General features: G+C 46.1%; 3 protein-coding genes across 3 annotated transcripts in view; all 3 read left to right on the top strand.

Moving 5' to 3' along the window:
- Positions 1-2,729: 2,729 nt before the first annotated feature.
- Positions 2,730-3,971, top strand: Pmar_PMAR024693 (hypothetical protein; the record flags this gene model as incomplete). Its single annotated transcript, XM_002764489.1, has 2 exons — positions 2,730-2,836; positions 2,891-3,971. The coding sequence occupies 2 exons, from the start codon at positions 2,730-2,732 to the stop codon at positions 3,969-3,971; spliced, it is 1,188 nt and encodes a 395-aa protein (XP_002764535.1).
- Positions 3,972-4,556: 585 nt separating this feature from the next.
- Pmar_PMAR024692 (succinate dehydrogenase, putative) lies at positions 4,557-8,945 on the top strand (the record flags this gene model as incomplete). Its single annotated transcript, XM_002764488.1, has 10 exons — positions 4,557-4,586; positions 4,630-4,833; positions 4,884-5,041; positions 5,089-5,236; positions 5,485-5,618; positions 5,902-6,541; positions 6,744-6,847; positions 7,711-7,822; positions 8,149-8,433; positions 8,823-8,945. 10 exons carry the CDS (start codon positions 4,557-4,559, stop codon positions 8,943-8,945), a joined length of 1,938 nt encoding a protein of 645 aa, XP_002764534.1.
- Positions 8,946-10,252: 1,307 nt separating this feature from the next.
- The window catches only part of Pmar_PMAR024691 (Molybdopterin biosynthesis protein moeA, putative), a gene marked incomplete at both ends in the record, with an annotated part of 3,296 nt that continues 498 nt past the window's right edge, over positions 10,253-13,050 (top strand). The window contains 4 exons of the mRNA XM_002764487.1: positions 10,253-10,551; positions 10,610-11,844; positions 12,205-12,321; positions 12,720-12,856. Of these exons, the coding sequence (XP_002764533.1) occupies positions 10,253-10,551; positions 10,610-11,844; positions 12,205-12,321; positions 12,720-12,856 (1,788 nt within the window). The remainder of the gene's footprint in view (positions 10,552-10,609; positions 11,845-12,204; positions 12,322-12,719; positions 12,857-13,050) is intronic.

Genomic DNA, 13,050 nt, shown 5'->3' with positions numbered 1-13,050 from the left:
CACGTATCGTCAGACGTTAACGAGAACAGAGGTTCGCGAAGGTTGACTTGTCCTTCCTAAACAAAGAAGAATTGTGCATACCTGATTGAGTGAGCGGCGAAGTCTCGCCGATTGATCACTACACTAAGCAGCGAGAAAATGAATATCGTTTCCTTTGAGAGACTGTACTAGCTCCCTGTTTAGGAAGACCTTTACGACTCTATCGTAGCCGCAGTCTACGACTATGTACCAACATCATCTGTGAATGACATAGTAATCTCGTCGTATAATGTCTCATCTCATTTTCAATATTGCCTTGCATTCATAGATCTTTCGGTCTCCCGCCGGCTTCAGGACAACTGCCGACATACTATCTCGCCAACGTGAGAGACTAGCCAAACTGAAGTAGGAAACTTCACAGTGAGTTGATGTCACCAATAGGACTCAGGGAGTCCGTGTTTATATTCGATGAAGACGAGTCTAGTAGAGAGGAGCTCCTCGGACATCCCCTAGGGGAATGGAAAGGGAAGCACGACGCCTATTTACAACGGTAAACACCTTGAGTTCGAACCGCTTCGAGTGTCGCCTGCTGAGTTGAGGCTTTTGATGAAACCCTGCCATATGCTTTTTTGGAAGTCTGTTGGCTGCGAGGTCCAATACGAGGGGGTAGAGCAGTGTGTAACATCCTGGTAGCACTAGCTACGATCAATCCACTACATAAAGAATATACTCGTACTTTCCCTTTATTATTTTTCCCATCAACGTAGACATTATTAGCTTAATGAGTTCAATGTTTATATATGAACAATTTCCATGAACAAAATATCATGATGATAGTTCTCGACATTGTGCTTCTTGCCAGTACGGAGATTTTCCTGTGGAAAGCCCCGAATTCCATAGGCAAGATGTGTGATCGGTTGATAGTAGCAATATCGGAGTCGTATATCTTTGTTCAGAGTAGCGTATCCCCCGATATCGACATCATCGGACGTTATCACTAAGCGCGCTGACGATCTGGAAAGTATCATACTCCCGCCTGGTGTCATAAAGAGTAAGAGGTAACGAACGACGCGCAATTCCTATCGAAATTCATCTACTACTCATATCAATTCGCCATGACGTATGTAGTTATAATGGAACTAATATCAGTTATTCTCCTTCCATTCCGGGGTTTCGAATCGGTCGGTGTTCGTAGCCTTGGAAGGGATGCGCCATACGAACGTCAAGCCGACAGTCTTCGCATGGATGCCTTCAGCGTCTCGTCCAACCACGATTGATGTGCTCATGTGGACTAAGTGAGTCAGATCTAAGTGTAGCCTCCACGCCTCTTTTCATTCATATTCATTTCAACTGTAGTATATGATGCTCCACTATGGTGTTGCCGCTCTTCGTAATCTTTCACGTTGAGATACTGGCTCCGCCGCGCAGGACTACGAGTATGCAAGGTGAATCGGAAGAAGGCCCCCATGGTTGCGACTCGGCTTTTATCATGTAATCAAACGTATACTATTCTATATATAATAGGAGGCCGAGGTGAGTGCAAGCACAGGTATGAGCTACCGCTAGTCGTAGATAAAGTTGCTATCAACGAGTTTTTCCAGTAGTAGTCGCGATTCTTCAGTGCGATTCTCCTCCTAGTTGTTAACTATCCGCGGTCTTAGCGCCTGTCGTCAGCTCGTCGCCCATTGCCAATCCACAACATACGGGCAATCAGAACTTGCCGAACCTCTGCCGAGTTCGATCGCTTGCAGAACCCCATCTCGGATGACTGTTGTCTCGTACTTGAGACTTGCGGTGCGTGATTTGCTTCGAGTGAGAAAGCTCTAGTTCGTATTTAGATCGGACATATAGCTTTGTAATGGATAGTCTGAGAGATAGAGACAGGGTCGCTGCAGGATTGTCGAAGCTGGTAAACGTAGCAGAGTCGAAAAGGAACCTCATGGATATCCTCTTCAGATTTGTGATACAGACATGATTGCTCCTCGTACGTAAACTGCTTCTCGCCAGCACAAGTCTTGTCGAGTTGCTTACTTGATTGCTATATTCACCCCTTCGCACGCATATACGGGAAATTCCTGTCTTAAATACACCGCATACACACACAAACGTTGAGGGAGGACGGAGGATCACAGTTTTAACGGCACGCTCGAAAAGTCACGTTCAAGAAGCCTCCCTTGCCTTTAGGGACATGCTCGATCCTATCTCCACCATGTTTCAGGCAGAGACTCGCAATCTCCTAAGAGATTCGAGTATGTGGCAGCACAGGAGGATCCCCCTGTGCTGCCACAAAACTTCGTGTCAGCGTTGAGCACCGGTGGTAGGTCGATCCAGGGTTTTGAGAAGGAACTTTCTCCTCGGCAAACCTCGGTGCCGATACATCCATCTTGGTATAAAAACTGGAGGGATATGGTCAAAACACAGGTCCTTCCATAGCGCTCGGTTGACCTCACCCCATGGGGCTCATGAATGCTGGTTGTACCAAGGCATATCTTGGGGTAGTGGTGGCATAGCCGCCCCGGCCGATTATAGTGAGCATATCTTGGGGTTGTGGTGGCATAGCCGCCCCGGCCGACAGAATTGATCTTACTAACAGCGAAATTTATTGTACCAAGGCATATCTTGGGGTGGTGGTGGCATAGCCGCCCCAGCCGACAGGATCAACATTTCGGCATTGAGGAAATTCAAGATTAGCAAGATTTACAAGAGTGAGATCAACAAGTCCACCACCACACTTGAAAAAGGCGGTTGTTATGTTCCGCAGTGTCCTCCCCTACCAGTATCGTCTTCCTGCTGAGATCCTTGCAGTAGTGGCCGCGACATGTGGCCTAGCAGTGTCGTCGAAGCATCTCTGCCGAAAGTAGTATACCGGGATGACCTTAGTCGTTGTTGTGTACGATCGTTGTTGTTGCAGTGTGGTGAGCCTATGCGAGCGATGGAAGATTCCTAAGGATGTCGCTGGAGCCTCCTTCTTATCAATAGCCACCGCTGGACCGGAGATCACTGTCAGTGTAGCGGCTTCAATGTCCGGCACGCAGCGTGGCACCGTTCTCGCCGTCTGCGTTATGCTAGGCTCTGGAGTAATCGCCTGCTTGGTCATCCCTGGCTTGATGAGTCTGCGATCAGCTCAGCCCATCGTGCTCCCAGTGGACCCGTTGTTTCGAGAGATACGATATTACTTCTTTCTACTGGTCATACTCTCTGGGGCTACATTGCTGCAAAATGCTCTTTGGCTGAGACTGGCCGCAACAACGATGGTCGTTGTCTACATAGTATACGTCTTGACTCTCACGCAAGACGCTTCCTGCAGTGACGAGGAAGACCCGTTACTCCCAATGTCTAGTCATCGTCACTACTTCGATGATTCAGGCGGATCGACTTGTTCTGGGTGCACTGTTGACTCCCGTGTGACCACCAGTGGCTTGTCCGACCTATCCGGGGACGACACTGGAGCTGTGATGACGGTAGCCTCCTTGGTGGCCTGGCCCGTGAATGCTTCCCTCGAGTCAATCTCTCCGGAGCATCGTTCCTCGCATCACTGTCTAGGTTGCCTCGTCTCGGTCGTGTGGATGAGCGTGAGCGCGTTTGTTCTCACTAAAGTGGTAGACAGCTGGGTCACCGGCCACCCTGGCTTCGTCGCGATGTTCGTAGTCTCCCTCACAGCTGAGCTTCCGGACATATCAAACGCTCTCCGCCTCACTGGTATGTCCGAGGCACCAATGGCGATGAGTAATGCTCTAGGCGCGCAGGTGGCGAACCTTGGCCTTGGCCTTGGTCTTGTCTGGGTGTTTCAGCCTCCAGTGTTTGTGGGGAACCCTCTATTTTTACAAGCAGCGTTGGCGGCTCTTCAGTGGTCTTTATTAGCGTTCTCGGCGACGTTCGTGATTTCATGGCGTTTGAATGGAGCCTGGACCAGAGGAGCCGGCGTGGCCTTGCTCATCATGTACAGTATACTATTCGCGGCGCTCTCTGTAGTTCACACAGTGGAGGTATAAACATGAACGTGTGTCGTTGTTCGACCCATCGTGCATGTCGGTTTCAAAGGACTCAATATGGGAACAGTCTAGCAAATGTCTAGTAGATGTGGATTTGATTTCATATGTGAAACTCGACCCTGGGAGCGCCGAGGAGAGGTCTATGGAGGATCCCTTGTTACACGACATGTTCAGGACGTCGAAAAGAACATTTTTGGATAGAATGATATCAGGAACCCATTCAACTTCGAGAGATAACGTCCCCCGGGGTTGGATAACAATGGGGAAAATGTTGTTAATATGATGATGACATCTACATGGGAAACTGATTGAAGAATGTGTTCCTAGCCATCCGTGGAAAATTCAAAATGAGTTCGGCCTCGGGAACATTATAGGTTCCTGGATGATTTGCTAAATTATATTAACGTCTTGATGGTCGAGACTGAAGGAATAGCCTTTCGAGGGGCCTCTTGATTATTCATCGATTATTACCTTCGGAAAGTGACTAAGTCTGGAAAATGGCAGGCGAAAAAGTGATAGTGATGTGAATTTAGTGACGGAGTCTGGACATGCTCTTTGAAGTTAACAAAAGAGTGTTTGGATAGTATGTTGTACCCCAAAGGTCTTCAGAGTCAGGTCATATAATACCACTGTTGGTGGATTGATATTCCTCTCGCAGGGTTGGGACTTCTTCTTCTTCTTCTGGTTGATGGATTCCTCAGAGTCTTCACGCGCCCCCACTCGAGTGCCAAGAAGTCGGACAGTGGCAGTTGAAGCGAGCCGAGCTACTCCTACTCGACCACCACCTCGGAAGGCCCCTCCGACGTGTATTGTTGCTCACAATAAGCCTGATCGATTAGTGACTTATCGTCGTGGCCAACTGGTGAGGACCTTACTACTAGTACAGTTCCCGTCCTACTGGTCTGTTATTAGGTGCAAGCGTTCATATCGCAAATACCAGAGAACGACTACGACCCCGACATAGGGTGGATGAAGGTTGGCAGTCGTGTCGAAGGACAGGTGTCACCACGTCTTGGCATGACGGACGGCTGGGTGGACGCTACTATTGTTGATGATTTTGACAAGAGCCAGTACGATTCATCTGCAGTGCTCCTAGCCTGGGGAATAGCATGGTCAGGTATCAGGCTGAATTGAGGGAAACCTGGCCGGTGGTTGAGTACACCCACACACTTTGGGGGGATGGTCGAGGGGCTATGCTGGATGGCAACAAGGCTTATAACCTTCGACAGTCAATGAGGATGGAGCACATCAGATTAGCGACCTCGGTAGGCTACAGTGCGGAGCAAACAGTTATGCATATGTAGATTTTCGAGATGGCTTTCTTTTAATTCGAGAGTAATACGAATATAGACTACGGAACGCTTCTAAAACGTTGGTGTCAATCGATTCACATTGTTATCATGTTGATATTACTCAAAGTTGACTTTCGAAAATTGAAGGTGTTGAAAATATTATTTTGCATAATAACGGTTTGGTTGTTGTTCACACTGTATGGAGTACGATCGATTTTCAGGAGCGCCGAACGCCTAGTCTCAGCCTGTTAATCGTTCGTTATGGTGATGGCAATCGAAGGGTTGATACTAGGTTCGATATGGCAGTTACTGATGAGCTTATAACTGATCTCATGCGAGATGGTATTTACGCTACGTAATATTAACGGGGGAGTTTTCACGCGGACTGCGAACTGCTGAACTTTGCGGAGTACACCGTGCATGTGTAGATATTAGTGTTGGAGGAATATATGTTCATAGGATATATGTTTATATGTAAAACATATGTTTATATATAAACATATGTTTATATATGTTCAGTATATGTTCGTGACGTTCGAGATCCTCAGCTGAGCTTAGGAGTATACTCACTGTAGAGCTGTACAAAATTTCCCATATTGTCACCAACACATGTGCATATTCCTCCCCCCCCACTGTAGATACGGTACTGACTATGAATGTTGGTGTGCATTCATCCGACATACTTCTGATTTGCCGAGAATCTCAGAAGCGTGGGCGCGATCTACTCTGACGCGGTCGGGGTGTAAGAACCTCGCGGCGATGTATTTCCTATGGGGGGCTGTTCATGGCGATCACAAGCCGGGATATGTGGAGTACTCGAGCTTGTTTGATCTGATGCAAAGAATGGAATCGGTGGGAATACCGACGAGATGGCCGAATCCAGTATCACTTTATAGAGTTTTGAGCAGCAAGTCTTGGCAAGCCGCGTTGGCGACTAATACGGCCTTGAGAATCCCGCCGACCACGACTATTCAACGCGCGGATTTTGTGCAAGACCCGACAGGAACTTGTCGGAACGCGGTGAGAGCTCTTGAAATGCAGTCTGATGTGTTGTGGAGTAACACGAGAGCTTTGTCGGTGTATTCGGAAAAAGGAGTGGTGAAAATTGGGTACTCGTGGATGGCTGAAGGAGTTAAGTCGTTTTATGGCATTATCGATTTGGAGAAGAAAGCGCGAGCGTTGTGGGAATCACTACCGAACCGGGAGTCCACTTTGATGGTGCAGCATCGTATCGACGATATTGTCACCGAACCCAGGGTCTTCGTCTTCAACGGCAAAGTAGAGCACATACGATATACGGAATATGTGAATGAGGAAATGCATTCTGGTCGGTTCCGTCAGTTCAGGACGTTCAGTAGTCGTGACGCTACGTATAGGTATTTTAATGGCAATCATGAAACTCGTCGGATGATTGAGAATAGAATTGAAGAGTTGGTCGAGGAATGGTTATTGTGGCTGAATACCGCGGTCGGTTGTATAGCACCGTGCTTTGTACGACTTGATTTTCTGGTGGCGAAAGCGAAACCGGGGAGCACCACTGCTGTTGGAGGAGCTGGAGGACGGCAGAGATCTCCTATGGAGGAAGTAATTAATAGTGACGACGATGACGATGAGACGGACGAGTGGTATGCGGATGAGAATTCGGATGTTTCAGTGTCCGAGGTCGAACCTACATCACCAGCGAGTTCGTATGCTAGTGCGGTTTCTGGCGACATGGATGAGCCGGTTGATGATTCGACACAATTTGGGTATGAGGTATGGACAGGGGAAGTGGGGGAGATTGGCTCGTCGATGGTTGGATATCGAGATGGACGTCAGCGATTTTTCGAGTGTATGGCAAAGTCGTGCGCGATGGGGGAAAAGGAAGTGCCGCGGCGGCGGCCGGTCGGTCTTCCGAAGGGTGAATAGCTGTCGTCTTGGTTGTTTCGAGCGGCTGAGAGTGTGGTTGTGTTAGGAGGGGTTATTTTACATGTTTGAGGATAGCAGGGACCTATGTAGCTTTGAGAGATAACATAACAATTGGGAAAATGTTGCTAATGTGATGATGACATTTACATGGGAAACTGATTGAAGAATGTGTTCCTAGCCATCCGTGGAAAATTCAAAATGAGTTCGGCCTCCTGGGAACATTATAGGTTCTTTGATGATTTCCTGGTTGGCAGTGTTGGAGGAATATATGTTTGATTTCCTCAGCTGAGCTCAGGACTTCACGCGAAAACTAATAAGGATTTCTCAAAGTTCTCGTTGTATTCTCCTCGTAGTTATTCGAATTGAAATTCTATGTCATTTTACTGTCTGTGAATGCTTCTACCAGAGTTTGATACAACACATCGGGAGAAGGAAGTGGATGATTCTGTAGTGCCGGTGGTTTCGGGTGGTCGCTTTACACCGTCGGAAGTCGCGAAACATAACACTCGGGAGAATTGTTGGATAATTGTTAACGGCAGAGTTCTGGACGTTACTGAGTTCCTTGGGGTCCATCCTGGTGGGGAAAAATCAATTATGAACTTTGCGGGAAAAGACGCGTCGAAAATGTTCAACATGATCCACTCACCCGACGTAATAGAGAAATACTTGCCCGAGGAAAAATTATGGGAATGGTCACGGATGAGGAAAAGGAGGCTTCGACAGTGCCGAAATGCTCGGAGTCGCTCACTACGTGGAGTCCTTGTCACAGTGATGAGGTTAGTGGATCGGATAGTAGCAATAGTGTTGAAGTGGAGGAGACTTGTGAAGAGTACTGGCTTGTTCTGGGCGGCGCGATACATAACGTGACGGCGGTTTTACCAGGGCTCTTGGAAGGAGCGGATGAATCTATATTGAGTTATGGAGGTATGCGTATGATTCACGAATCGTCTTTGGTGAATTCGGAAACGGAAATTCAGCTGGAGGACGGCTCGAGAGTTACTATAGTGGATTTCTCAGCGGTCGGTGATATGGGTTCTCCGAAAGGAATATTGATGTCGGAAGTCGCCAAGCATTGCACTGACGAGGATTGTTATATTGTGGTTAATGGCGAGGTCATTGACGTTAGTAGTTTCCTGTGTGTTCATCCTGGTGGAAAAGAGTGTATTATGAATTTCGCTGGCCGCGATGCTAGTGAGAAATACAATTTGGTTCACCCGAAGGGATATGTTGCGAAATATGTCCCTGAGCTCGTTCTTGGGCAGGTGATGTATGATACAGAGACTGTCACTAAAAATATTGCTGTTGATGATGATGAAAGTGTTGGGAAACGATACGGTATTGGATTTTGCTATCTAGTGGTGATGTTCGTCAAGGAAGTACTGCGCTCGATATTCACGGTGGAAAATTACAAAGTGGTTTCGGATCGATCCGGCCTCACCCGATCAGCGATGTTTCTGATGACGTTCGTCACTATACATGCCTTAGGCAACATCCATCTGTTTTTTGGTCCGGAGCACTTCAACGGCTATGCATATTTTCTCAATCATCACATACCCTTTATAGGTAGCTTGGCTCGCCCTATTGAAATTTACCTACTGGTAGCTGGTATTATGCATGTTGTTGTTGCAATCACTCGCATAGTTAAGTTCAGAAAAGAACGTATTTCGATGAAGGATTGGGAAATGGCCATAACTGGCGCGATACTATTGATATTCTTGTTGGTTCATTTACTGCAATTTCGACTGGCACCAGCATCTCTATTGAGTTCCTTTAGTTTCCGTGCGAGTTGGCTCCCTCCGTTTTTCTGTTCCCGAGAAGATACGAGCTGTGATGTTGTTCGAGTCGGCGATTTGCATAAGGCAATATTTGATTTATTTGCAAGTCCATTCTGGGTGTTGTTTTATTCTGTTGGATCTATAGCGTGTTTGATGCACATGCGAGACGGACTTCAACGTATCATACGCAGTAGCGATGATATTCCGTATAAATACAACCCCACAGTGCAGTTGTGGGGGTATGTGATGAGTTGGGTCGTCGGTATGCTGTTCCTGTCCTTCCCTGTGTATGCTTTCCTGCATGGCTGAGTTACGATTTACTAGATTTGTGGTATTAATAATGAGAGCTCTGTAGCGTAATATTGTCTAATCCTGGTTTTGTACGTTTTCCAGGATGTTTTACCTCTGTACGATACAATTGTTGATTATAGGAGTTTCCTACGTTGAGTTTAGTAGCATCCGGGAACCTATAATGTTCCCGAGGGGGGAACTCATTTTGAATTTTCCACACATGGCTAGGAACACATTCTTCAATCAGTTTCCCATGTAAATGTCATCATCACATTAGCAACATTTTCCCCATTGTTATCGAACACTAGGGAACGTTATTTTCTAATGCTATTTGATATATTCTGAGCTCGAGAGTTTGTTTAGGAATTCGGGTGGAAATGTACAGAAACCAACCAAAAATTTTCGAAAATTTTCTCGGAATTTTCATATTTTCATCAACACATTGGGCACAGCAGTTTAAGGTTAAGTTGATTTTTTCACCACTCCATAATTGCGACCGCTTTTGGTGAAGTTAGATTTTTATGCTTTCAAATGAACAGCATTTGTGCTGTTGGTGGTATGATTTCAAAATCACGGCTAGAATGTTAACAAAAAACGGTAAAAAATTACGAAAATCAAAACTTTTCGGTGAAAAATGTACGGTATATTTTTCCAGATTGATATTAGTGGATTCACAACCTGTTTTACGTGAAGTGGCGTAGAACTCGGTGAAAAACGTGATATTCGCGGTGATATGCAGTAGTCGTGAAATATATTTTTCACTAGTGTTCTTCATATCACTAGGGTGAAACTCCCTCATATTATTATAAATATATACTAGTTTATCTAATATCACTATAATGGAGGTTCACCCGTTTTACGTGAAGTAGCGTTACACTTGATGAAAAACATGCGATATTTTTGATATGCAGTAGTCGTGAAATATGTTTTTCACATCACTAGGGTGGTGAAACTCCATTGTATACTACTTTGATCGAACACAACTTCCTAATTTTAAGCCTATCTCTGCCGACTCATGTCCAACCCTATATCGCCTCCGCTCGATACGATAGTACCCCCTAAGGAGTACCCAATGCTATCACTAGAAGAATGCTTGCGAAAAATCGATGACCTTTTGCCCAAGTATCAACTACGTTTCCAGACACGAAATGCATCCTCCACACTGTACCGCTTGAGGGTGCCTGAAGAGCTCGGACGCGTATTAGCGGCTGATGTATACGCTCGAGGACCTTTCCCGAAATTGCCGACTTCCATTATGGATGGATTTTTGGTACGACCAGTTGGAGAAACGCATACGAGTGTTAAGAAGATGAGGTAATGCGCTTTACTGAAAATTACGGAAATTTCTTTTTTTCTGATTTTTCCTCTTCAGTGGAATCCCTTATAGAGAGCTCCGAATTATATCGAATATCACAGCTGGACATGGCGTGGCTACTGTAGCTGAGCACTGCGACGCCACTTATGTAACTACCGGGACGTTGGTAGAAAATGCCGATTTAGCAGTGGTGAAAATAGAAGATTGTGATGTGAGTGGTGACACCGTGAGAGTCCCTGTCACCGGCGTTGTTGCTGGTCTAAATTTGCGGAGTGTTGGTTCTGATATTAAAAAGGACGAACTCATTGCACGCAGAGGAACGGTTTTAACGCCGGCTTTGCTCGCTGCACTCGAGGGCGTGTCGCCGACAGTTGAACTGCTACCTGTAGTGAAAATTGCTATCGTTTCTAGTGGAGATGAACTCGTCAAAAAAGAGGTACCAGACACGAATGGTCCGATGCTGCAGGGTCTACTATGTGAGCGCTTTGGCAACGCAGTAGAAGTGAATCGATTACCCCCACTAGAAGATGATTATAATATTATTAGAAAAGTGCTTTTAGAAGTGGCAGCGACGAACGATGTGGTTATTACTACTGGGGCGGTGAGTAAAGGTTCGAAAGACTACATCAAGAAAATTCTCGAAAAAGATGGGAAAGTGCATTTCGGCGAAGTTTGTTTGAAACCGGGAAAGCCTACTACTTTTGCTACACTACGTGGAACGCCTTTTTTTGGTCTTCCTGGCAACCCCGCGAGCGCTTATGTCACTTTCTTCGTTTTCGTTGAGCCTTTCTTGAGAGCGCTGTTAACTGCTGATGGAAAAATGGAAAATTTTCAACAATTTTACGCGACTTTGGCAGAAAATATGCAACAGACGGATCCAGTGCGCCCCGAGTACGTGCGTGTCACCGCAAGTGTCACCCCGAGCGGTCAGATTGTCGCTAGTGGTATTACAGGTGGAGACACGCAACGTAGTAGCAGACTGCTGAGCTGCGTGGGAGTGAACGCTTTGGTTAAACTGCCCGCTGGTGGTGAACTCGTTCATAAGGGGGCGCGGGTGCCGTGTGTGCTAACTGGTAGAGCTGAACTCGGTAATGGGGGAGAGGACGAAGTTGACGATGATGTTAAAGCTGAAGCCTTTGCTTTTCGGAGGCTCGTGAGTTGGCTGCAGACAAGGACAGATGTGCAGAATATCGATCTTATGAATTTGGCGGGGTTTTGTCGCAACTGCCTCTCCAAGTGGTACGCTGAGGGTCGAGGAGTAGACGTAGATGCGGCTAAGGAACGCATATATGGTAGTAGTAGGGGGGGCGTCCTGCTGGAGCAAAATTACTAGCGGGAAAATAAGAGATTTTGGTAAATGCGGGCAAAAAAGATTCATCATTCGGGAGGTTATTGTTGGAGTTTCGCCCTAGTGATATGAAAAATATATTTCACGACTACTGCATATCACCGCGAAAATCGCGTTATTCACAGAGTTTTACGCCCCTTGTAGTAGGCTCTTTTTTTCAAACAATCTTTAGTTGTTAGCACTGACGAGGTGGCGATTGAAACTGGCTGGTGCACTTATTTTTTCTCACCCCCGAATGAACATGTTTCTGAAAATTCGTGAAAAATTTATTATGAAATTCTTGTGTGTTGGTATTCATTTTCAGGTATGTCGTATTCGCAGTGGAAAGCGCGTTATCAAACTCCCGCTTCTGAGGAAGCCAAGATTAAGTTCGCTGAGGTCCACGAAGAGAAGGCTAGGACGGCATGCGGGCACGCAACTGGTAGTAGTAAGGGGGGCTCTGGGAAATATATAATGGTAGCCTTCTAATAGTATTATCGAGACGTTGTAGTATAGGAGTTTCTGTAGAGCTTGTGGGGGGGGGGGGGTATGCACATGGTCAACTACATGTGTTGGTGATGACAATATGAAAATTATGAGGAAATTTTGGGAGTTTCCATTGGTTTCTGTATACTTCTAGCTCAATTTCAGAGCGCAGCTGAGGAAAACAAACATATATATTTCTCCAACCATTCTGAGGAGTTTCCCCCTAGTGATGTAAAAAAACATATTTCACGACTAATGCATATCACCGCGAATATCGCGTTTTTCACCGAGTTTTACGCCACTTTATGTAAAACGGGTGAAACTCTATTGTTGTTTTATAACGCTCTACCTTAGGTCCAGCTATTCATCACCATCCTGTGACCGAAATTCTCCTTGGTGTTGTCACGTGTAGTGATAGGGCGGCTCAGGGGGAGTACACGGATGAGGCCGGGCCACTCGTTGCGAGGCTGTGTGGGAGGCCAGAGGCTCCGGTAAGGAGGCAGTTACTGCGTTATCATTTTTTGCAGTTAGTCTCTGTCCTGGTTCGCTTAGTATGAGTATTTTGGGAGAAATTTTGAAATATAAAGAAAATTTTGTTATTGTTATTTTGTACTTTTCACTATAATAAGTATATAAATTAATTTTATATTGGAGTTTCACCCGTTTTACGTGAAGTGACGAAAAA

The sequence above is a fragment of the Perkinsus marinus genome (assembly GCF_000006405.1).
Source record: "Perkinsus marinus ATCC 50983 genomic scaffold scf_1104296977064, whole genome shotgun sequence".
In the NCBI taxonomy this organism is placed as follows: Eukaryota; Perkinsozoa; order Perkinsida; family Perkinsidae; genus Perkinsus; species Perkinsus marinus.
The sequence above is the reverse complement of the archived record's forward strand: the minus strand, read 5'-3'. Positions and strand labels throughout refer to the sequence as shown.